Source organism: Haemaphysalis longicornis, unplaced genomic scaffold, assembly GCF_048455015.1.
Source record: "Haemaphysalis longicornis isolate Haplotype H1 unplaced genomic scaffold, Haemaphysalis longicornis Haplotype H1 scaffold_1, whole genome shotgun sequence".
NCBI lineage: Eukaryota > Metazoa > Arthropoda > Arachnida > Ixodida > Ixodidae > Haemaphysalis > Haemaphysalis longicornis.
Window position 1 is genome coordinate 477,188,314 of NW_027526203.1, and position 25,861 is coordinate 477,214,174.

General features: G+C 50.1%; 1 protein-coding gene across 11 annotated transcripts in view; it reads left to right on the forward strand.

Annotated features, from left to right (window-relative positions):
• LOC144156299 (mitogen-activated protein kinase kinase kinase 13-B-like) overlaps positions 1-25,861 on the forward strand; it is an 88,563-nt gene that overhangs the window by 11,012 nt on the left and 51,690 nt on the right. For all 11 annotated transcript variants that reach the window (XM_077688254.1, XM_077688262.1, XM_077688255.1 and 8 more), the window contains 5 exons: positions 4,754-4,950; positions 9,488-9,887; positions 11,240-11,398; positions 20,070-20,228; positions 20,296-20,628. In XM_077688254.1, coding sequence (XP_077544380.1) covers positions 4,754-4,950; positions 9,488-9,887; positions 11,240-11,398; positions 20,070-20,228; positions 20,296-20,628 — 1,248 coding nt within the window. The remainder of the gene's footprint in view (positions 1-4,753; positions 4,951-9,487; positions 9,888-11,239; positions 11,399-20,069; positions 20,229-20,295; positions 20,629-25,861) is intronic.

Sequence of the window (25,861 nt, forward strand, 5' to 3'; positions counted from 1 at the left end):
ATATTGTTTTTTATTTCGCATACAGACAAAAGTATGTTGCCGAGCTACTCTATGTCATGGTTGCCAGCATTAGTTTTAGGAGGGACACATACGGTTCGTAGATAAAAAAAATCGATTTAAAAAGTTCTAGGGCGTTATCAGCAAAACCGTTTCTCGTCAAGGTGCTTTAAGTGATACCCTTTCATTTGGGATAGAGAATATATACTCGACAAAAATCGGTTGTCTGTCCCTTTAAGGAAAACAAGCGTGCATGTGAGCATGCAAAACCAACTACCCAGATCCTTATCTTACTGACTAAAAGGTCTCAAGCCACCAGAAAATGAAAGACGTTATTGTCAAATGCAGGAACATGAAAGTCTCTACACGTGTGGAGTGGTCAAAATTAACACAAGTAAGACCAGGGACGTTTGTGCCTGCAGCGTGGCAAAAATTCAAGAAACATTAAGAAAGGGAGGCTCTTGGCAAAAATCGAGTGTGTGCACTCAGGGATGAGAGAGACAACAGAATGCACAGCATGGATGAGATGAAGGATGTAGCAGAAAGGTTTTGTGCCGAGTGAAAACAGCACTGCAGGGAGTAGCTTGGTTGGCCAAATCCCAGTAGTCTCTAGAGACGGGGTAGAAAAGCCTCCCGAGGGGATGAGAGGCAAAGCTGCAGGAGAGGTCTGAATAGCCGTGGACTGCAAAAGGAATGCCAGGGACGTTATACGAGACAAGCTCCTTTCGTTGCTAATGTCGACAAAAGACGTGTCGACATTTGCCAAGTAAATGCCTTCCCGCTCACCTCTCGTGCTGTTCCTCTTCCGTCACGCTCCTCCCAAGGTAGACATGCTAAAGGTTTGCTCAACTCAATTTAAATTTACCGCGTTCCACTGCTCCAAGCCGGGTGCCTTGATGCCAGCGCTGCCAAATGACGGATATGCGCGTGAATCGAGGCGCCCTACTTCAACGTTGATAGAACCATGTTGCCCTGCTCCACGTGCGTTCCAAGCAGAACGTGGAACCTATCCAGTAGAACCTTTAGTGACTGTTGCCGCTTGATTTCTTAAAATGCCACCAGAAGCTATAGTGGCGCGGGCGACAGCAGGCGACAGAGTGAATTTTTTTTTTCTGCAGTGGATGTAGCATTTCATTTCGCAAAAATCATGCATCTATGAATTTTTCTTTGTAAAAGAACTCTGCAAATATTGCTTATGTATTGTTTTTCTGTCTTATATTTGCATGATCTCTTGTTCAACAATGTTGACAAGTATGAACATTGACACTGGAAGTAGTTGTTTAGGTTTGGCTGTGAGTATATAAGACTATTGAACAGATATTGTTTCACTTTAGCTGGCTGGCTGAATCGAGTCACAGACAGACAGACAGCCATACATACAAACAAACCAGAATTTCTGGGTCCAAAAGTAGCCCAAAAAAGACCGTCGTCTTTAGGACTTGCCGAACTACTCTTGGAATGGCCAAGGACTCGCAGGGTACTACCTGGGGAAGTGCCAACATAATTCTCATCTATTAGATGGGAGATGTGAAAGAGCTGAGGAATTACCAGCCCATCTTGGTTGTGTGCAAGTTATTCACCAAGTTACCACATAAGTGACACCCTAGATTTCGAAAAACTGAGAACTGACTGAATTGAGTAAAGGTTAATCTCGTTCAAATTGTCAGTCAGGTTATAGAGAAATCTGTGGAGTATATATTAGGAAAAGTGTTTGATTCCGTGAGCACCGCCACAGTGCTGGAAGCATTGCATTACCACGAGAAAGAGTGCCTAGGCGAGGAACGAGCTCGTGTTGCGGTTCTTTGTCTTTGTCCACTGGCTGTGGGGTGGCAGCAGGAGCAGTTGGCTCCTCCAGTTCAGACCGGGGAGGCCTCTGCTGGTGGCACCTCGGGAGCAGCCCCCCCGGAGGGGCTGCGGGAGCCACGGCCTGCTGGGCTGGGTCGGGGACGTGCAGTGCGGAGGCGGCCGGAGGACGCAGCAATCCTGCATGGGCCCTGTCATGCGAGCACAGAGAATGGGGGACGGGCAGCTGGTTACTTCCAACCAACGCCGTCTCAGTTCCAACGAAGGAAGCTAATGGAAGTTTGGAATAACACGGGGCAGTTGACTCTTGATAACTCAAAGTCGCTTTATAATTGGTCTTCTCGGTTTATTGACTGGTCCTGGCAGTTTTACATGCAATCCAATGGAAGAGATTGCTCGCATATTTGCAGCTAGGAGCAGTTGACCCTTTCCATACCAGGCGAAAAGGGCCCTTTTTGTGGGTACTGGTAGAGTATTTTTTATGCAAGAACTGTTCGGCAAAAAAATATATAAAGCACTCGAAAACGAAGCCCAATATATGTCCTTTCTAAAGATGCAACAGTTTAAAAATGACAAGGTGAAATTCAAAATTTAAATTGCCAAATCCGAAAGTTTTGGTTGATTTCAGACATAATTGTTCAAAACGTTTTTATATAGAAAAAAAAAACGTTTTTATAGAAAGAAAATATTTAAAAACTTCAAAATATACAAAAGCTTTGTACGTTCATTGGCAATATTCTGTGTTAAAGTCCTAGCTTGAACGGTTTCTTCGCTACGAAAATTCCCTTACAGTGCTTCGAAACCTTGGGTAAAAAATTTAGCAACCGTTGATGTTTCAAGCTGGTTTTCTTTGTATCAGAACATAGGTCTGCCAACTCTACATCATTCACAGACTCACTGTTGCTAGTGATATTGTGAAAGTTCACTGTAGGTTGTGTAGAATCACCCGATTTGCGGCGTTTGCTAGTCCGCAACGAACCCGGGAGCGCAGCCATCTAGCTTAGGTTTCTCCCGGTGGTAGGGTGCTTGGGTGTAGGAGGTACATGCAGGCACCCGACCCTGCAGGCGTTAGGATTGCCACCTAGCTCAAAAAATACAAACTATACCCCGAACAAAAGCTTATTTCTCCAGAAGTTTTTAAATCTGCCTTTGAAAGTGTCACGAGCCGGCTCTCGATGCCTAGTGGCGCGGCAGAAGAAGGGGCAATCGGAAGTTGTCTGGAATGGAGAAAAAATTGAGGTCCTTTCTCGGCGAATCAGAATTTTCGTGTTCTGCACTGATGTCAGTGCCCTCGCAACCGAGGCAGCTGAGGATCGCAGCCTTCCGTGCTGAGCGCCGGGGGAGCAGTGTGTGGGGTCGATGCCTCAGGCTTCCCTTTCAACTATCATGGCCACCAAAGTTCCTGTGCTTTCTGGTTGCAAGTTTGGCTAATCTGAAGTATTTTGTGGTCCTGGTGGGCTTGGTATTAACGGCAGTCGACTGCACACAGTGATTGGGAATCAGTTTGATGCTTTCTGCTCCTAAAGCCTCTTGCTACAGTGAGCGAACGTGGCGGGAGGGCCTTCCCTTCTCCTCAATGCCGTCCGACTGCGACATCCTTGGGGGCAGGTTTTGTGTCTCTGACCCGAGGGCCCTCATCTGTCGGCGCACTGCATAGTAGAGCACTGCACGGGCCCGGGCCGGCCCGGGCCGGCCCGAAAGCCCGGGCCTGAAGTCGATTATTGGCGGGCCCGGGCCGGGCCCGGGCCGGGCCCAGGCTTGAATTCATAGCCCCGGCCATTAATAGTTTCAATGTGAAGTGTAGAAAAGAGCATAAAATTGAATATTCTTGGTTTACTTTTACGCGCTTCTTGATGTTAGTTGTACACATTGTTTTAAAAACATGTTTTGCTAGCTGATAGTCACTATACTGTAATTTTATACACATTTCATGTACTGCATACACGTTTTATATTTGGGTGTATAACGTATCAAAGATACGGTTACAAGGAATGCCCTAGCGGGGAAGGAATTAAGACACCTTGGAGCTGTACACCTATGTCTATGTACGTGTGTTTTACGATGTCGAACCAATCTAACTGCGGCTGCCATGGCTGGAAATCAAACTCGCGTGCCAGAGAAGCGCCACTGCTTAACAACCACTGCAGGGAAAATATTTCAACGCACGCACGTACTCGTGGATTCAAATGGGGAGCAAGAAATCTCAGCAATACCAACTGGTGACCGAGACAACCACGTGAAATTGCCAAGAGTCTGGTCATCAAAGGTGATGGTGCCTCTCGTTTAAGAATAGGAGTATTATTACGCCGATGTGGCGTGAACTGCAGAAGGTGTAAGCTAAACTACATGCACTTTTAAACCCTTATTTTTTGCGTTTCATTTCAGGACGTGCTTGTACAGACTAGATGATCCGTCTGATTTCCCGCTACGAACACTGGTCCAAATGTAATAAACAAATTTTCTTCAGCGTCCAAGACCGGGCCTGGTCACACACACGCGGGCCCTCCCTAGGCTCAAAAAGAAATGACCAAGCCCGGGCCGGGCCTGGGCTTGAGACGGCGGGCCCGGGCCGGGCCCGGGCTAGGTTCACTTATGAATGCCTGGGCTCGGGCCGGGCCCGGGCTCGGTGTCACGGGCCCGGGTCAGGCTCGGGCTTCACAAAGCGGGCCCGTGCAGTGCTCTACTGTATAGCACTGCAATTGCGTTCACGCCGACGGAGTTGGCAAAGTCTGGTGTCATTCAATCTGTCTGTTTCTCTCCCCGTTCCGGAGGCGTCGTGTGTGGCCAGTGGTCGTGCCCCCGGCACCAACGCACGGGGGGGGGAGGTGTGGTTTGTCGATACGGAGACTTCTGCGGAGCGGCACCGCACCATAGATTGGCACGTGTGCCAGTTGAAACGAGTGCGCCCTCACCGCTGTGCCCGTGGTGACCCCCGACCGCGTGCCCCTTGCAGCACTGAGCGGGAGGACACGTTTGGCCAGGGCGTGCTGTGCATCCAGGAGGAGGGTGGCGGCCGGCCCCTGTCCGAGCTGCAGGTGGCGTACCGCGAGGCCGGCGGCAGCGCCCCGGGGGGCTGGCTGGACGGCCTGCTGGGCTGCCTGCGCCCCGTCTGGAGCATCCTGCACAAGGCCGACGAGCGGCCGGGCAGTGGTGAGGCGGCCGCTGGCCCTGTCTTTGCATACTGCTGCATGTGCGGGGACAGTGGGCAGGTCAGGGTCCGCACCAGTGTGATTGCGGTGGGCGTGGGGACCAGTACAGCAGGAGAGTCCACCAAGTTGTGCAAGTGGGGTGTGCTAGCGTGGCATACGGGGCTGTAGGCACTGCCTTCACGCGGCCGCTGTACTCTTGTCTATAAACATATGGTGCTGCCCAGTAGCGGCGCCACACCGCGCGCCATTTGCCAACATCAGCAGCAGACACTGTTTGTGCCAGATCCAAGGGTCCCCCTGTTGCCGTGCCTCGGAGCGCCAGGGCCAGTGGGCGATGCCGCACCCATCGGTCCCCGTCGCCGCTTCTAGGGTCACACTTTCACGGGGCCCCCTGTGGGCCAGTGGGCAGGAATGCTTGCTTCTGTGTGCACCTTCTCTTTATGGTTCCCATTTGAAAATGTTTGACTCGATTTGAAATAAGCTTCACCTTTTTTGTGCAATTCCAAAGAGACCTTCGCGCTGTGCATTCGAATTTGAGGGTGTCAACTTGGCAGACGCCCTGTGGTGTTTCCGCACAGGAGGTACAGAATTTCAGTGCAACGAAATTTCAATATAACGTAGTAATGTGCATTTTTTAATGGCTCGCTCGTATCGAGGTGTAACCGTGCTCCCTTGCACCATTATTGAGCAAAACAGCCACACAGTGCTTGACCCGGCATCATTCATATTGCTGAAGGCCGCTTTTTAAAGGCATTGGCGTTGCAGCAGCTGCCCAAAACTCGTTGTCGGCTGTTGCCTCGGTGGAGTTTCTTCTTTACTGACACCTCTCCAAATCGCACCTAGCCACTGTCCAACTGCGTCTGCTGGGCCGGTTCTCGCATTGCCAGCATAAGTAATCCCAAATGGGGGGGAAGTGCTGGACAGCGGACGCTTAGTCGTGGTGGGTAGTGCTGGGAAGCCTTGCTGGCCATTTGTTGTAGAATGGCACATCTCAGGCGTACTGACCCAAAGGCTACCTTTGCGCGGCAACTCTCCAGCGGTGCTTTTAAAACGACTTCCAGTGGGCACCTCTTGCCTGTTTTTAGTGGCCCTAAGACTAGCCTGTGGGCACGCTCTCGTCCATTGGGACCTGTGGCACTGCGATGCGTTAGTGATGCATTCTTGTATATTCGTGACCGGTTGGCTATTTCTGGTGGTTACTCTTTAGCCATCTCCGAGGTGCGCAGTTCTTGGCCATGGATGTTGGGAACAGACTACTACAGGTGCTGCCTTTGACTGCCATTTCACAGTGGGCTGTGGTAGAAATACTCCAAGCTGCCAGTGAAAACTTGCCAACCAAAGTTTGCCCAGCAAGGCTACCACCACCTTTGTACAATCAAACCGGGTGATATCGAACTCGCATGGTCCGATATAGCGGATAATTTGATATAAGCATGCTAAGGAATGAGGCGTCATAAAAGCACATAGCATTTATGAAAACACTTTATTGATGAAACTGCCTTACTTTGGCATGAAGTAGTCCTGTGTCTTCTGCTTGTACAACCTCACTGCCTGAGACGGTATGCACCTCTCCACGCTGTCTAAAGGGTCGGAGCAGCTGGCGCCGCAGCCTTCCACCTTTGCGAAGACGCACCGAACTAGTGCGAATGTCCCAATCACCTCGAAGGTTGCGAACAAAGGATCATCATTGCTTTCCTCATTGCACCCGCTTTTGCTTGCACTTTATTCGATGTTGGCAGTGTAGTCTTACAAACTCTGCCCTGGTCGCGACACCATCATCCACGCATACAAACTCGCCAGCCGCTGGTTCAGCAACAGCGTCCGAAAATTCGGTTTCTTCCGTAACATTTGCTCAGCATTAAAAGCTTAATATGAGCTCCCTGCTGATCATGCTGAGGGTGCTCTTGGGAACCTCGTGCACCGTGGGGACGTCCGACTCGATTTGTGATTGCCCGCTTCACAGCAAAGGGCCAATTGGCCCGTTTCGCGCTCGCTAGAGCCGTCAGATGAGCCTTTATTCAGGGTCCGTTGGGTTCGCCTGCACCACAGAACCAGTGCGGGGGGTGCAGCATTTGGCTGCTTGTTTCAGTGGTGCAGGACGAGTTGGTGGCTCTGCCTGCACTCCCTGCCGAGGAGTGCAGGGAGCAGACGAGAAGAGGAGGGCGCCTCTGGTTCCGCCCACTGTGCAGGACGGCGGAACCGGCACTGTTGAGCTGGCTCAGCAGGATGAAGGGAGCAGACTCTTGGTGACACTAACGCTAGCCACCACAGCTACACTTGCGAGAAACCACACAAAGCGCAAACACAACGAAAACCACGGCAGGTGGGCGAAGGTGATTTTTTTGCATGGGCTACGTGCTCCTCCATGCCTACGTGGCGTGGCAGTGCAGTCACGAGAGAAACATAGGTTGAATTCTAATGGCACATCGGGAGGGGTCGCCAGGCTCTGCTGCAGAGTATACTGCTCCTTCGAATTGTCTGCTTCCCTGCAAGTGTTTTGTTCTTATCGGGGTCTCAACTAAAGTCCGTTCAGCGGCTTTTGTGCCGATAAAGGAACTTTAGTACGTCTCGATCAGAGTTACTTCATATAGGAGTTCCGGACCTCCCAATAGACCCCATGCATCAAAAAGCGGCCGTACAGTTGGTCCACTCTTAGATTTTCTTAACAGTGGCACCATCTGTTGGGGCAAAATAAACTATACGTGCTTCACTGCTCGACGACCTGGGCCAGAAATGGTGTTTGGGTGCGTACGTAAATTTGTTGTGCCAAAGGAGCCCAATGTGTTCAACCATCCAAGTGTTTTACGTGCATTCGAATCTAGAGTAGTGCAGAAACATGTGACTGTTTAGTCAGTGGGATGTGTCAGCGCTTGCGCATTGTAGTCTGCTGCGCGTCATCTGCAGTCTTCTTCCTACCCACTGTGGGGGCCTAGTGGCTATAACGTTGTGCTGCTGAGCCCAAGGACGCGGGTTCGATTCCCGGCTGTGGCGGGCACTTTTCTGGTGGAGGCTAAAGGCGAAAATGCCCGTGTGTTCGAGATTTCTGCGCATGTTAAAGATCCCCAGGTGGTGGAAATCAATCCGGAACCCTCCACTACGATGTGCCTCATCGCCCGTGTAGCGTCGGCGCCTCTAAACCCCGCAGTCAATCATTCTGCGGTCTTCCGGAAAAAAAAGAAAAGTTAAAAATTCACTTCAACAGCTTTACAAAAGCTTAAAAGGTTTACTTAGAGCCACTTGATCAGGTAGTGGATTAGTTTTGGCATACAGTGTGCTGTAGGCCAAGCGACAGCTGCAAATTTAGTACTTCAGGTCGCACCTATGTTGTGCCCAAGTGCCCACACAAGAGCCAATTGGTGTCGAGCCAGTTGGCAGACGCAGAAACAATCGCAACATAAAAACTGGAGTTAAGAAAGCAATGAATAACTGATGAAAGTAAAAAAAATAAAGAATTATGCACCTTTAAAGCAAAGTGTAAGAATAATTAATACATTTTTTGGATAGTGCGTGCGGTGGCCACGATGGCGCCACCGTACGCATGATCCAAAGTTGGGGGGTTCAGGTGCAGGCTGTTTTTAGAGGTGGAGTTTTGCAACTGCGTACATCGAAGAGCTCTGGTCTCGACAGCGTCCAACAGCATTCGTGATGAAAGTTTCCTCAACCTTTTCGCAGGCAGGCAAAATAAAAAAAGAAAATGCCGAAGGCGCATTTAACACCATGTGGACCTGGTCGTTGTTCGAGCTGGACTCCTCCCCTCACCACTTAATTCCAGGTTTTAGCTGTCGCACTCGCTTTCATTAAGTAGCAAGCATGAACGGCGTGCAGCATCTATTTTCCCACTGCGACTGTGGCCGTTGCGTGTATTTGCCGGAGCAGGCGCCATGGCGATTCGAAAAGGGGATTGGAGCGGTAGCAGACGACGACAACATCACGAAGGAAGACAAGGCCCCCTCGAGTTCTGGCCGACTCCGCCGATTTCTTCGGGGGATCAACTTTTCTTGCTCCACAGAGCCAGCTCGGCTGCGACGGCGCTTTCGATCTGCCACTGCAACAGGATTGGGTTGCTCCTGATCTGCCATTGAAGTTGAACAATTGGATGGAAAGACCGAGGGAAAAGGGGGAAAGAGCCGCCCGCTGCTTGTGAGTGGCCGGGCTAAACCACTTTTCGGGGTGTGCCAGCGGAATTTCTCCTCTGCTGCAAAGGGAAAGCCAACTTGGGGGGGCACTTCTGCGGCATTTGGTATTTTTGTTTGATATAAGCATAATTTTTGCAATATATTCTTGCTGCAAATATGCCGCGACCAGAAATGGTTGGATATGCAGGATGATTTGATATGAATGGGTTTGATGCAGTCGGGTTTGAGTGCACTACCCTGGCCTTCATGAATGCGTGCGAATACCTTCGTTACGGTTGCAGTCTTTCCCCTCTATGCTTTGGCACATGCGGTCGTGTGGTACTCCGCCATTGAGCACCTGTGAACACCAACTGGCCCGCCAACATGTTGAGCGATGCGGTGTGCGCGTGTGGCGTGCTGCAGGAGGAGGAGGCGGGGGCGGCACAGGAGGCTGGGAGATCCCCTTCGAGGCCATCGGGCAGCTGCAGTTTGTGGGCAGCGGGGCGCAGGGGGCCGTGTTCGTGGGCCAGCTGCGGGACGAGCGGGTCGCCGTGAAGAAGGTGACCAGCCTGGCCGAGACGGACATCCGGCACCTGCGCCGCCTCAACCACCCCAACATCGTGGCCTTCAAGGGCGTCTGCACCCAGGAGCCGTGCTTCTGCATTGTCATGGAGTACTGCCCCTACGGGCAGCTGTACGACGCCCTCAAGAACGGCCGCCCCATTCCGCCGGCCACCGTGGTCGAGTGGAGCAAGCACATCGCCTCCGGCATGCACTACCTGCACGCGCACAGCATCATCCACCGGGACCTCAAGTCGCCCAAGTGAGTCTCGCAGCCCTGCCCTCGCGTCTCGGCTGGTGGCCCCTCTGGCTTTTCCCGCTGCTCACGCACGGGGTTTGTTCTCTTTTGAAATCGCCGCTCACTCAAGCACAGTCATCGCTGGGTGCCTCGTTTGTGCTCTCTCAAACTCAGTCTCACCCAAGCTTCTCACACTCATGGCCAGTGCAAGACAGCCGGACCACTCGCAAGGACTCACAACTCACAATGTGCTCATGACTCATATGGACTCATTTGGGTACAACATTCATTTAGACCCGGAACTCATTTGGCCTGGGAGCTTATTTGCACTCGGAACATGTTGGACTCGGAACTCACATGCGCTCAGAACTCACACAGACGCAGATATGCTCAGAACTCGTGCAGATCCAGAACTCTCGCAGTCTTGCAACTGATACTGGCTCATACTTGATGCGGTTTCACAACTTATGTGGGCTGAAATTGCTGGGCTTAGTACGGCATGGCCTCCTCATTCCAGATTTGATGCAGTTGTGCTGGATTGAATCTTGCATCGCCTGTTGAGCAAGGGGGGAAGCAACAGAGGCGCTCCTTTTTCTGGTTGCCTGCCTGTGGGGGCTGCGTAAGCATCCTGTGCGTCAGCAGGCTGTGGGTTCCGCCAGCATCGCTGTCAGTGGCGGGCTGTGTCAGTGCGGCATAAGTGGTGTGCAACTTGTGCTTCGAGCCATGTTCCCGCAGGGGCACCTTGCGTTTCAAGGTGGCGGTAGTGGTGACACCCCGAGCCCACGTGGGCTGCACCCACCCGGGGAAAAGGGCGTCCTGGTGGCTGAGCCAAAGCCGGGTCTGACCCGCCCGGGGGGAGCCAGCCAGTCGCCTTTTCCTGCCTCCCTCTCAGCTCTTTCACCTTCTTTGCTACCCCTGTCCGGTCTTTTCCTCATTTCCACACATTTCCAGGCGGCGAGGGTTAGCCCTGGGCAAGGAATCAACCTTGAGGACTTAAACAGGGTTATAGCAGCTATGCATGGCTAGCGCGCATCTAGCGCGTTCCCAGGTTGGGCTCAGTGGTGGGCGGCCAGCGTAGCTACTGAACTGATTTCACTTGTTATGGCAACAAGGTTTTCTGCATCCCATGATCGTCCTCCAAATCTGGCACTGGAGGAAATCTGGCACTGCAGTCGCACACAGCATTTCACTCTCACCGGGCCTGGCTTGCAGGAGGCCTTCTGGTGGCGCCCTTCTGGTCCTGTCGAGGTTGCGTGAAGCTCTGAGCACTTTCTGAGGAGCTATACAAATTGGGGAAAAGCCTGTTGAGAGCAGCCAACCCTGGTTCCCTCCCTGGGCAGCCTTGTGGGTGAGTGTGTGTGTGTTGCTGTGCGCAGTATCCTCATCAGCTACAACGACGTGCTCAAGATCTCGGACTTTGGCACGAGCCGGCAGTGGAGTGAGCGCAGCACCAAGATGTCCTTTGCCGGCACCGTGGCCTGGATGGCGCCCGAGGTGATCCGCAACGAGCCCTGCTCCGAGAAGGTCGACATCTGGTGCGTGCCCTCCTCCTTCTCCGCCCCTATAGGCGGTATTCAGTGAAAAGTTTAGCGGGCGATTTCTGCGCCTGGCAACACTGAAAACCGCCCGGTCGGTGGCCACCGTGCCAGCGCATGCGCTTTGTGCCCGCCTCTCGAAGAAAAAAAAGCGCCAGCGTACATCGCCTGCTGCGTTTCAGCCTGATTATCGGTAGTGGCGTCAACAGGTATAATATTAATCACACCCACATTAAGTGGTGGCGCTCTACCCACCCTCGAGCACTTCGAATCCACGGAAAATGAAACCGCGACTGCGAACGGCGCGCAAGTCTGACGCTGCAGTTGGCTGCCGCCGCGGATGTCGGTGCAAGTGCACCCGCACCGCATCCACGACTTTGTCTGGTAAGGGCCCTCTAATACACGGTTCAGTACAAAAACCGAATAATTTCTTCGGAGAAATGGTTCACGCATACACCGATTTAGCGCTGGCTTTCTCGTGCGCTAAATGTTTCCCACTCAGCAAAACAACTCACGTCTGACATTAGACCGTGGCGGCTGGCAATCAGCTGATCTGCGGTGGCTACTTCATACACATGTGGCGGTAGGTAGATCGTACTGTGCTCCACTCAACAGCTCTTGGCGTCGAAGTATTACTTTGTATTCAGTGGGCAACAGTTTGGAAATAATGCAGTTCCTGCTGTCAAACGGACCACTGCGCTCACGTTCAAACCTTTGTGCCACGATCGACTCGCACTCGCTCATAGGTCTGCGCGGAGGCTGGGGTTGATTGCAGATAAGGTTGTCGCACTCATGAGCGGAATCATGACTTTTCGCATAACCAACGCTATTGCGGTACAACTGACTATTGAATCACTCGCACACGCCATGCACGGAAACACAAGGTCACATCGCGGCCCGTGGCCTGTGTGGCCGCCATGAAGGCATGGAGCTAAAGAGGGGTGCCTGATCTGGGGCCGTGCACACAACGTCGCCTTGGCAACAGACGCTTGGCCACAGATATGGCGGCGCACTCGCATGGTTGCCTGCATGCATTCCACGCCATTAAATACCGGCTATAGGGGCCCGAACGTGGGGCAGGTGGCGCTGCTGGTGCCGTTCAATACCAATGCAACTGATAAACCTACTTGGACCTAAAAGTAAGGAATCGTTTATAAGGGCAATAGATAAGGTGATAGAAACCAAATAAATACCAGAGGACTGGTTAGAAAGTAGGATGAATTTAATATATAAAGGCAGAGGAGACAAAGCCAGTATTGATTCATACAGACCACTCACAGTAACGTCAGTGGTGTATAGATTCGTAATGCAGGCGATAAAATCAGAAATTCAAGCATGGATGGAAGAAAATGAAATACTTGGGGAACTGCAGAATGGATTTAGACAAGACAGGCGACTGGATGACAATCTGTTCGTGATAACGCAATGCATCGAAATTGTGAAAGCACAGAATAGACCACTATGGATTACGTTCTTGGACATTAAAGGGGCATATGACAACGTAAACAGAGAACGGCTGTGGAGAATTCTGAAACTCCAGGGATTAGATGACGAGTTAGTACAGTTCCTTATAGCAATCTATAAAGACAATAGAGTGCACCTTACTTGGGAAGGACAGAAATGCGCCCAGCAGGTAAGCATCCATCGGGGACTGAAACAGGGATGCCCTTTGAGCCCAATACTGTTCATGCTTTACATGGCAGGGTTAGAAAAGAAACTGGAAGCAAGTCAAGTAGGGTTTAGCCTAACCCATATGCTGCAAGGCGAAGTGGTACAACAGCATATTCCGGGAATGTTATACGCTGACGACATTTAGCTGATAACCAAAGCGATATGCAGCGGCTAATAAATATTAGCGGCCAGGAAGCCACTGACCTCGGGTTAAATTTCAGTGCAGAAAAATCAGGAATAATATTTTTCAATGACGCTACCGCCGACGTAGTGTCTATCCAGCAAGGCGAATTACCTAGAGTGAAGGAATATAAATATTTGGGAGTGTGGATAAACGAAGGGGATAACTACTTACGTACTCACGAGGAGCAACTTAAGGTTAAGGGAAAGCGAAACGCAGCTATAATGAAGCATAGAGCTCTGTGGGGGAAAACAAATATGAAGTAGTAAGAGGAATCTGGAAAGGAGTAATGGTTCCGGGTCTCATGTTTGCGAATGCTGTACTCTGCTTAAAATCAGACGTTCTATCAGGCCTTGAAGTAAACCAGAGAACGGTAGGACGTTTGGCCTTAGGCGCACATGGAAAAACAACTAACGAAGCAGTTCAGGGAGATATGGGCTGGGCATCGTTTGAAGTTAGAGAAGCTCAGAGTAAAATATGCTTTGAGATGAGGTTGAGGGCAATGGATCAACGAAGGTGGGCAGCTAAGGTTTTTAGGTACCTATACTTGAAAAGCGTGGACACGCAGTGGTTAAGAAAGACCAGAAGGCTAACGATGAAATACGGAAAGAACAGTGGAGAATCCAAAACAGCTAAGGTAACCAAAAAAGAGGCAAGGCAGATTGAAACGAATAAATGGAGGGAAAAAATGGAAGCTAAAACGTCATTAGAGATGTACAGGGCTGAGAAAATGAACACCAGAAAGGAAAATTTCTACGATAATTCCCAGGGCAGTGCTTTGCTTTTTGAGGCTAGAGCAGGTTGCCTGCGAGCTAAGAGTTTTGTGGGGAAGTATTCACAAAATGATGGGGTATGCGTGGTCTGTGGAAAAGAAACAGAAACTATGCGGCACATAGTGTAAGAATGTGAGGGTATCCATCCAAATCTACATGAAGGGAATATTGGGCTTCCAGAAGCTCTAGGATTTAAGGGTATCAGAGAGGAAGTTAACTTCAAGGCTGTCGAGGGGACGAAAAGAAGATTAGAATGCTGGCGGACGAAAAGCAGAGAGGGGAATATTGCCTAGGACAGTTACCATCTGTAACAGGGGAAAATAAAGTATTTCGTGCCTAATAAGCTTTAGTGCCTGCCCTAAGTGTCCCTAATTTGTCCCTAAGGACAAATTAAAAATTGATTCCTTGTTACAGTCATGACATAGTCACGTGAGTCATAAATTGGGTTAAATGTCAATGTGATGCCACTAGGGCTTGTGAGGTATCAAATTAAAGGTCTCGATAAAGGGAATCACGAAGGACAAATTAAAAATTGCTTCCTTGTTACAGTCATGACATAGTCACGTGAGTCATAAATTGGGTTAAATGTCAATGTGATGCCACTAGGGCTTGTGAGGTATCAAATTAAAGGTCTCGATAAAGGGAATCACTAAGGACAAATTAAATATTGCTTCCTTGTTACAGTCATGACATAGACACGTGAGTCATAAATTGGGTTAAATGTCAATGTGATGCCACTAGGGCTTGTGAGGTATCAAATTAAAGGTCTCGATAAAGGGGATCACGAAGGACAAATTAAAAATTGCTTCCTTGTTACAGTCATGACATAGTCACGTGAGTCATAAATTGGGTTAAATGTCAATGTGATGCCACTAGGGCTTGTGAGGTATCAAATTAAAGGTCTCGATAAAGGGAATCACGAAGGACAAATTAAAAACTGCTTCCTTGTTGCAGTCATGACATAGTCACGTGAGTCATAAATTGGGTTAAATGTCAATGTGATGCCACTAGGGCTTGTGAGGTATCAAATTAAAGGTCTCGATAAAGGGAATCACGAAGGACAAATTAAAAATTGATTCCTAGTTACAGTCATGACATAGTCACGTGAGTCATAAATTGGGTTAAATGTCAATGTGATGCCACTAGGGCTTGTGAGGTATCAAATTAAAGGTCTCGATAAAGGGAATCACGAAGGACAAATTAAAAATTGCTTCCTTGTTACAGTCATGACATAGTCACGTGAGTCATAAATTGGGTTAAATGTCAATGTGATGCCACTAGGGCTTGTGAGGTATCAAATTAAAGGTCTCGATAAAGGGAATCACGAAGGACAAATTAAAAATTGCTTCCTTGTTACAGTCATGACATAGTCACGTGAGTCATAAATTGGGTTAAATGTCAATGTGATGCCACTAGGGCTTGTGAGGTATCAAATTAAAGGTCTCGATAAAGGGAATCACGAAGGACAAATTAAAAATTGCTTCCTTGTTACAGTCATGACATAGTCACGTGAGTCATAAATTGGGTTAAATGTCAATGTGATGCCACTAGGGCTTGTGAGGTATCAAATTAAAGGTCTCGATAAAGGGAATCACGAAGGACAAATTAAAAATTGCTTCCTTGTTGCAGTCATGACATAGACACGTGAGTCATAAATTGGGTTAAATGTCAATGTGATGCCACTAGGGCTTGTGAGGTATCAAATTAAAGGTCTCGATAAAGGGAATCACGAAGGACAAATTAAATATTGCTTCCTTGTTGCAGTCATGACATAGACACGTGAGTCATAAATTGGGTTAAATGTCAATGTGATGCCACTAGGGCTTGTGAGGTATCAAATTAAAGGTCTCGATAAAGGGAATCACGAAGGACAAATTAAAAATTGCTTCCTTGTTACAGTCATGACATAGTCACGTGAGTCATAAATTGGGTTAAATGTCAATGTGATGCCACTAGGGCTTGTGAGGTATCAAATTAAAGGTCTCGATAAAGGGAATCACGAAGGACAAATTAAAAACTGCTTCCTTGTTGCAGTCATGACATAGTCACGTGAGTCATAAATTGGGTTAAATGTCAATGTGATGCCACTAGGGCTTGTGAGGTATCAAATTAAAGGTCTCGATAAAGGGAATCACGAAGGACAAATTAAATATTGCTTCCTTGTTGCAGTCATGACATAGACACGTGAGTCATAAATTGGGTTAAATGTCAAAGTGATGCCACTAGGGCTTGTGAGGTATCAAATTAAAGGTCTCGATACAGGGAATCACGAAGGACAAATTAAAAATTGCTTCCTTGTTACAGTCATGACATAGTCACGTGAGTCATAAATTGGGTTAAATGTCAAAGTGATGCCACTAGGGCTTGTGAGTGAGGTATCAAATTAAAGGTCTCGATAAAGGGAATCACGAAGGACAAATTAAAAATTGCTTCCTTGTTACAGTCATGACATAGTCGCGTGAGTCATAAATTGGGTTAAATGTCAATGTGATGCCACTAGGGCTTGTGAGGTGTCAAATTAAAGGTCTTGATAAAGGGAATCATGTAGGACAAATTTAAAATTGCTGCCTGGTTACAGTTGTGACATAGTCACGTGACTCATCACTGGGTTAAAAGTCAAAGTGATGACACGAGAGCTTGTGAGGTATCAAATTAAATGTCTCGCTGAGGGGAATCACGTGGGACAAATTAGAAATCGCTTCCTGGTTATAGTCATGAGATAGTCATGCGAGTCATAGATTGGGTTAAAAGTCAAGGTGATGTCACTAGGGCTTGTGAGGTATCAATTAATGGTCTCGATGAGGGGAATCACGTGGGACAAATTAAAGATCGCTTCCTGGTTATAGTCATGAGATCGTCACGTGAGTCATAGATTGGGTTAAAATTCAGCGATGCCACTAGGGCTTGTGAGGTATCAAATTAAAGGTCACGATGAGGGGAATCACGTGGGGCAAATTAAAAATTGCATCCTGGGTATAGTCATGAGATAGTCGCGTGAGTCATAGATTGGGTTAAAATTCTAAGTGATGGATGCTCTAGGGCTTGTTACCACCTGCCCATACGTAAAAACAAAGTTACACCTGTTAGAAAGGGGCTAATGGTGTGTTGAAAAATTGTGCGAGGAATGTGTGTTCGCGCTGGTAGTTAAAGCGATAATCCAATATCTGCACAAGATCCCTGCATCGGAAAATCCAGTCGGCCATGAGTCGTTCGGGGAAACTCCTTTTTAAAGCTCGCCGCGAGCAGACTTGTTCAGTTTATGCTTCCTTCAAGCTCATCTATTCTAAGTAAAGATTTTGTGCATCTTCCATTTTCCTGGGGTCTTTCTGGCCCATATCTGAATGGGAACAGAATGAGCTCTTCAGGCCGAGTGGTCACCGCAGCTCTGGAGCTTACGAATAGGACGTTATCTACCGCAGCCCGATCGCGAAAGGAAGCCAAGGCTCTGACTGCAGCCCGGGCCGGGATTGTTTGCTTTCACGAAAAAAAGGCTGTTTGGGTGTATTTTCACACGAAATAAACATCTTTTCCGAATTCAGCATCAAGAAAACTATAAAGGAGAATGCCCCCAACCATTTTTTTTTAGAAGCCCTTCAGCAGCCCTTTAAGGGGGGACATGGCTCTTAAAACTATTTTTTAGTTTTTAAGTAAACTCTGTGAAACTTGTCAGTCTTGCTGCTTTTTCCCCACTGATTTCAAGTATGGCATTACTTTTTTCAGTTGGTCAATTAGTTTGTGGGACAATTACAGATAATTAGCTGTTTTTGGAGGGACAATAGCAAAACAGTGTTGATCATAAAACTGTTTAATACTACGAACACTGGAAAATGCAATAAGAGAATCAGCATCTTGTTGCACCGCTTGGAACTAGTTTTACAGCTCATTAAATTTTGGTGCTTGAAATGGGCATTCAAAATGGTTCCTTGCCACTGGTGCCACCAAAGTTTAATGAGCTGAAAAATTAGTTCCAAGTGGTGCATCAAGAAACTGATTCTCTTATTGCATTCACCAGTGTTCGTAGTGTTGGAAAATGTAAAGGTTATAGTGCTGCTCGCAACAGCCGGGGTCGGCATCTTGCGCTCTGACAGCTAATTAGGACGTAAAATCTGGCCGTAGGTGGTGAAAACAAAACAGAACACACACACAAGCACTGCAACCGGTAACTTAATGCCAAACCACTAAGGTTCACTCGGTAATGCACAGGCACCGAACAGACGCACGCAAAGAACGGAGCACTTAACAGCCCAGCGTGGCGGTTTCGGCGTTCACTTCATAGACAGTGGTAGTGTCTGGTCAGAAGAAGCATATGGCAGCGCCCACCTCTAGCAAGGAAAATGGTGTATAGGGGGGGACCGTTCAGTCAAACAAGCTCTAGGGTGGCGCCCGTGGCGCGCGAGTAGTGCGACCTGCAGTTTCGTTTAGTGTCCAGCTAGCATGGGATCTTGGTGCCGTTTCCAGTTGTGCTTCCAGCTGGAACACCAGGACGACGGCCATTCGGCCTGCTAATGGGGTCCGACTGTCGTACGCCTCACTGAGGCAACCCGAGGGCAGCAGTGGTGGCTGCTGGGATCACGCACTCGCTCATTGCACCAGCCGTTGCTGTGCTACTGAACACTGGTGACGCCAGGTTGTGTGGCTTGAAAGATGCGCGTTGGTGGAAGCAGCCACTTTGTGCCCAAATGGGAAATGCAGTGGTGGTGTGCACTTGTGGAGTGCTCGCAAAAGACGGCAAGAACGAATGGGCCAGCAGGTCCGAGGTGCGTGCACGGGCAGCAATGGGTGCCTGTAAAGCACTGCCAAAAGGCGACCTTGTTTCAGGGAAATGTGTCGCTCAAGTGTGCGCAGTGTAGGGTATAGTCGGCCAGCAACTGCACATGAGTGGCAGAAAGCGTGGCCTGGGCTGTTGTCGGTGTGGCTGAGGTCACTGTGCCCAGTGGCACCCTCCCACCACCCAGCATGCCCCTGTTCGTGCGCTGTGCTGCCGCAGCTCATGTGCCTCGCGAGTGTCGTCCGTGGGCTGCCCGTCTGACTGCAGGCATGCCGCCTTCAGATGTGGGGCTGCATCTTGCGTATGAGCGCCTAAGCGGGGCCAGCAGTTGCACTTTAAAGTTGGCCACGCACAAGTGTTGCTCTCCCCGGGTGGCTGGAGAGTGTGCAGGCGCAAGGGGCAACGTGTGGGGGCTCCCCTCGTGACATCCGTGGCGGGTGGTGGTGGTGCGTTGCAGTGCTGTGCGCACCGCTCGAGGACAGGGGGGCTGTGGTGCTAGCGTGTGCTCCTGGCAAGCGGATGGACCCTGCTGCAGCACCTAGGGCTCGTGTGCCGGGAGGTGACAGGGCTTAGCAGTGGCGGTGTCTCTGTGTGGGGGTGTTGTTCCATGGGTCCCGAGTCCCTCTATCCGTGTCCTCCTCTGGTGAAATGAATTGCAGTGAGAGGCCAAGTTTGCTTCTCTTTTGACCAGCCGGGGGCTTTGCGGAGGACACTGGTTGACCTGCGACAGTCGGTACTCGCACAGGGCCACGCGAAAGCATGCTGGATCTTTGGCAAGAATGGCCCTGGTCTGCCGGGCCCTTGGCGGGGACAAGTTTCTCCGCCTGAGCCAGGCCTTGTCAGGACGGCACCATTGCCGCTTCTGTTGCCAAGCCTCCCCCTGCCTCAGGATGACCTCTGGGCCCTCCCCAAACCCTGACGTGCTGGTGGGCTGGCGCACTTTCAAAGCGTGCCCTTCCGAGGCTCTCTGGCGGGGGCCCAACTTGTTGCCTGCTCCATGTGTGCTCCGTGCCGCTGCCAAGGGGCCGCATTGCTCAGCTGGCAAACCAGAGCACGGGACAGTCTTGGCTCCTGCTGCATTGCAGAGATGAGCTCTCCGCTTGTCACATTGGCCTGGAAGACCAGGGTGCTGGCAAGGGGAGCGTGCTAGTCTTCACCCAGAGTGGCGTTGTTCCCCTCGGTTACACGACGGCCTTTGGTGCAGTTCCACGCGACAGCTACATGTGGACCCTGGTGTGGCCAATTGGATCACAGTGTCTCTTGGGTGACGCCGTGCAGGTCGTACGGGGTGGTGCTGTGGGAGCTGCTCAACGGGGAGACGCCCTACCGGGACGTGGACTCGAGTGCCATCATCTGGGGCGTGGGCAGCAACAGCCTGCAGCTGCCCGTGCCGGCCAGCTGCCCCGACGGCTTTCGCCTGCTCATGCGCCAGTGCTGGTGGGCCTTTGCAGCGGCCGGCCGAGGCGGGCCGAGGCTAACGGGGGCAATGGGCGGGCGGGCGCAGGAGCAGCAAGCCGCGCAACCGGCCCTCCTTCCGGCACATCCTGATGCACCTGGACATAGCGGCGGTGGAGATCCTGAGCACCCCGCGGGAGAGCTACTTTGCCGCGCAGGCCGGCTGGAAGGAGGAGATCCGGCGCTACATGCAGAGCATGAGCCACGAGCCGGGGGGCCCCCACGGGGAGCAGGAGCTGATCCGGCGCCGCCGTGAGGAGCTCCGCCATGCACAGGACATCCGGCTGCACTACGAGCGCAAGCTGGAGCGCACCAACAACCTCTACATGGAGTTCACCGCCTGCCTGCTGCAGCTCGAGCAGCGCGAGCGCGACATCATCCGGTACGTCCCCTTCGCAAGCGGGCCTCCGCCTCGGCTGTGGCGCCGTGCCTGGGGTGGAGTGCCGGGTTGCAGGAGGTCGCTGCGTGGCCCAGGAGGCCGACGGAAGTAGCCTGCTACCCACGACTTCACTGTGGGTTGTGAAACAGGGTGCATCGAGGGAAATTTTGGACTCATTGCAATGTTATGCTAAAATGCTAACAGTTATTGCTTGCGAGCCTCGAGAATAGAATTCATCAAATGCAGGGTGGTGGAACGAAACGGAAACCATAATGAAAAAACGAAAAGAACTACCGTATAAGTTGGAATATTGGCCAACATCCTTATCGTTCAGGCAGCTGTAAGGATTTCAGGCAGCTCAAACAGGTAACCTGAGACGAGAAAAGTGCTTACAGCCTCAATGAAATGGTGCTGCATATGTAATTTTTTTTTCCCCAATTGCTCCCGAGAAATTTGGAAAAAGAATTACATATGCAGCATTGTTTTATTGAGGCTGTAAGTACTTTTCTCGTCTCAGGTTACCTGTTAGAGCTGCCTGAAATCTTGTAGGATGACTGCTTCCATCTGGCTGCCTTCCACGGAGTATGTCGTCCTCGGTGCAGTCTGGAGAACTGCTTATGAAGCACTTTTTAACCCTTTCAGGGTCACGGACGTACATATACGTCCTCTGCAAACACCTTCAAAATGGTCAATAACATATATGTACGTAATTGCTTGTATGTTTAAAAAGGCGCGCCTTTTTCGCCATTTTCTCTTGCTTGGTATGTGCTACCACACTGCGGAAATACCGTATTTACACGATTGTAAGTCGACTCGAATGTAGGTCGACCCCCAAAAATTGCATCTCTCAGAAAAAAAAAAAAAAGAAAAGCGAGCGCCGCCTAGAAAATCGTATCACAAATAGCGTCCTCGATAAACACGCACCGCGGTTTCCCCCAAACCCGGTGCGATGCACAGTGCCCCACGACGGTGTGCACCGGCGCGGGGCGTTGATTGAGGACAAACTGAGCAGTTCTACCCTAGCGCCATCTCTTAGGCTGTGAAAGCAACTCATAAAAACGTTCACACGTAGCAATACAGCAGCGTAACGTGACACAGCGCTACTAGAAAGGGATATTTATTGAAGGCCAATGATTATATGTACACACGACCTATATCCGTCACCCATGCGCGACAACGCTTCCACTGCTTCCACTACCTACAAGCTGCTTTTCATCTTTGTTCTGAGAGACATAACGCGAGTGCCTGTCATGTTCCGCCCTTCCACTACAGCAAAGCATGCAAGTCTTCATGGTCTAGGCACTCCAGTAACTGTTCGTGTAATTCATTCGAACTAAACGAATGCAAAGCTCCAACTGGCTGGTCATGCAATAAGCCTTTTTGCAGTACACGAAGTTCACATCCTCATTTACAATCTCTAGCCGTTTATTAGCGCCTATTATGAGCCAGTCGCATCGTTGCCCGATGAATTCGAAAGCCATCCACCCTTGTCAGCAACAATCTACAGCCCGTTCCGTCTTCACACGAGTGCGCCGATGCTGCAGTTCAGTGTACCGATGCTCCGTCGCTGCAGCAGACGGCGGAGGAAGCCGCTTGGCCGGCGTCGTCCACAATGCATCTCGGGATTGCACCCTGGGCGCCTTCGACTCTCACGGTGCGTGATGGGGCAACCAAAAACTGCCCCGCGACGGTCGAGAACAGATGGTGCGCACCGTTGCGGTTTATCGAGGATGCCAAAAGAGAATCTCTTCCGTCAACCCACACGGTGGCTTTCCACAAGAGCCGCGCGCTCGTGGTATGCGCGGTAGATGTTAAAGAAGAAAAGTTTTTGTGTAAGCACCCAGAATAACCATGTGCTGTGGGTTGAGCGGGAAGAATACATTCGCTGCAAGATGCGCGGTAGATGTTAAAGAAGAGAAGTTTTTGTATAAGCACCCGGAATAACCATGTGCTGTGGGTTGAGCGGGAAGAATACATTCGCTGCAAGATGACAACCATCGAAGCAACCAGCAGCGGCCACTGCCACACGATACCAAAACAAACATGGCGGCTGCGTTAGCGCCGCCAGAGTCCTTCAATGCTTTACTGGTCACGAAACTGCTCCGTAACTCAATGGGAGAGCTTCATATGCTGCGTTTGGCCGCCGCGTGGTGGCGCCACCCTCTCACTGAGGTCACTCCTCGGGCGGCGTTGCGCTGGCTCGAACGGCGGAGCCGCGGCGAGTTGTGTTTGTTTTGTGCGGGAAAAAAATGTAACGTGCATCTCGCGCTCTTGTGATGCGACTTAAGTAGTGCAACGACGATGCCTAACATGTGTTGCGTCCCGGGATGTCGTTCCTTGTACAACGATACCACAGAAAATGTTTCCTTATTCTGTTGACCGAGCGACGGGGAGCTGCGAGAGAAATGGAGGCGCGCCATTCCAAGGCAAGAAACGGGAGATTTCAGCTTCGATTATAAGTGTGTGACAGTGCGTGGAAATGCACTGTGTGTGAGAATGGAAAAACCAATACAGTCAAACTCCGCTACAACGAACTCCGCTACAACGAAATTCCCGCTTCAACGAAGGTTTTTCGATTCCCCGCCCGCATCCCATAGGCCCCAATGTATTAAAACTCCCTCCACAACGAACCACTTTTTTTATTGTTCTCCGGGTTCAACGAAATTTTCCCGGGCCCACAAGTCACTCGATCTGCAACGGACTGAACCACTCTAACTAATTTTGATAAGTTCTAACAATGTAAATTATATAGTAGCAACATTTTCTCCGAACATCCGGACATGAGAAGCTGCCGCTTCTCGATGTCCGGATTACCGGCGCCGACGGCGCTCAAAAGCGGCGGCGGCGGCGGCGGCGGCGACACTCCCAAAGTGTCATGCATATCCTGTGCATATCCGTGACCGCAAATTAAAATATAAACTCCGCGCTGTGATGTCACGACGCCTGCTTTTGCGCGGATCTCCACGAGTACGACGCGCATATTACAACGCTGGTCTAAGCGCCGCGAGACGCGTTGTGACCGCAAATTACGATATAAACTCCGTGCTATAAAAAGGGTGCTATTTTTGGCGGAGCGAGCTCCAAGCAAGTTGGCAACATTGGGGCGAAAAGGTAGGTGGGAGATTTCACGACGCCAGTTAGACGCCTGCCCTGTTTTCTTTAGTTACTGATTTTTCCGCGACAACGAAATTCTCGCTACAACAAAATTTTTCGCGATCCCCGTGAATTTCGTTATAGTGGAGTTTGGCTGTATACCCTTTTGAGAGCATCGTGGACCTAGAATTTTTGTCATATCAGTCAGGTTGTAGCGGTGCTTCATTACCTGTTTGCAAACTTGTATTACCTTGTGCTCAGGCTCGCCGGTAAAAAAGCTTTGGGACGTCCTTGTGCTTTTACTTTTCATATTTCCGCGAATTATACCTTAGGGTTCGTCTTGTTTGTTTTGTAACCGCGCGTGGCCGATTCCGGTTTCTTATCTCGCGTTTCAACCGGAGCACCCGTTTGCTCTTTTTGTCGTACGTCCCGTCCGGCAACATTGTTTGATATGAAAAGGGTGCCTGCCACCTTGTCGCCAACTTGATTTTTTGTTTCTTTGACAATGTTCTCGGTCCCATTTCCATGGATCTGAAATTAATAACGTTCCGAGAGTAATATGCATGCATAGCAAACGCCGCGCAACTCATTTTATTGACGTTCATCTGTGCACGTCACACTGCGGACTGCTTCTTCGACGTTTGCGTTTCATTCTAGTCTTCTGTAGAACAGGAGCTCGCTAGCTCGCGGGGTTCAGAAAAGCTTTGCGTCGTTCTTGGCTACGTGGCAATATTCTGTTTCCTCCGTGTGCTCCACATCGCAGCGCGAAAAAATAAATTTTTGTACGCTGGACCACGCTCTTTTGTCTCCCTTCGTAACATTGAAATGTTTTGTTGCGTGTGATAAAATCAGTTTTATTGTTCTTTTTTCGCTTCCTGTTTTTGCAAGGATTGCAAAGCGTGGAAGCGGAAAGACACGTGGTGCAACATATATCTCTTCGTGTTTTGATCCTTCGCATTTCTGCAGCGTTTTTAGATGTTCTCAAGTATGTACCCACTCATTGAAACGACAATACTATTGGGCTATCTCTTTTAGTGTTCTGTGCATTCCAGAGCAATCAACGAATTCATTAAGCGTACGTAGTCTGAACGACGCGTATACTTGGTTTCTTTCAGTTTTTTTTATTGTATTATCGATAGGCCCGCAGCAGTCCGTGACTACGCAGCTACCGTATGTGTCGTATTTACAACTTTTGCTTTAAGAAAAGAAGAAATAGAGATTTAGAAATTCGAAAACACGACGGCGCAGCGCTTGTGCCAGAGCACGCAGAAGCCGTTGCCGTTCGCGGCCGAAGTTTACGGTAATTTACTACGAAAAATAAAACCCTATTGAAGGCAGGTGATGACTGGACTATTCATCGCTAACTACAACGAAAAAAAAACACTTAATCAGCGCGCAGACACCAAAAGCAGCGAGCGTTTGCACGCCAGGAGCAGGCCAATACGCCGCGAAAGCGGCGGCTGCATGACCTTCGTGCGGCGGTGGCGCCTGTAGTGGCGCGCGCGGTCCCTATATGAAACGAGCGCCGAAGTTTCGTGACCAGTAAACCATTGAAGGACTCTGGCGCCGCTCATTGAATCAAGGGATTTGCTAATGCTCATTAGCTTGTTTATTAGAGACGAATTTTTTTTGTTTATTGGAGACGAATAAAACGCTTCGTGACGCGTTTTTGCACGCGATTCCGCACGCGCGACATCTTCTACTGAATAAGTTCTACCTCGGTATGACGCGTGACGAGCGTGGCAGTGGGAGGAGCCTGACGACTTGCCCCAATGGGGAGGCGCGCTCTTCATGCCGGCAGTTTGAAAGCGCTTGGGACAGCCGGCTGACGCTGCTGGAGATGTTTAGGCTTACCACGGTGGCGGGTATTTGGCGCTTTCCCGAGCGGCGCAGATGATGCTTTATAGTGTCGTTTTCGACCACATTATCAGCTTCTTTCCTGCACAAACGCCTTCGTTTGTGCCTTCAGTGATATCTTAAAGAGTGGTTAGAAGCAGTCGCTGGAGCTACGCCAGCGACCGCTTTCGCGAGCAGAAAACGCCCCATACGGTTCACACTTTAGACCATAACCATGGGAACGAGGGTGCAAAGCTGTTCCCACCTTGTAGCAGCCCTGATTTCTCGTTTCTCTTGCCGTTACTAG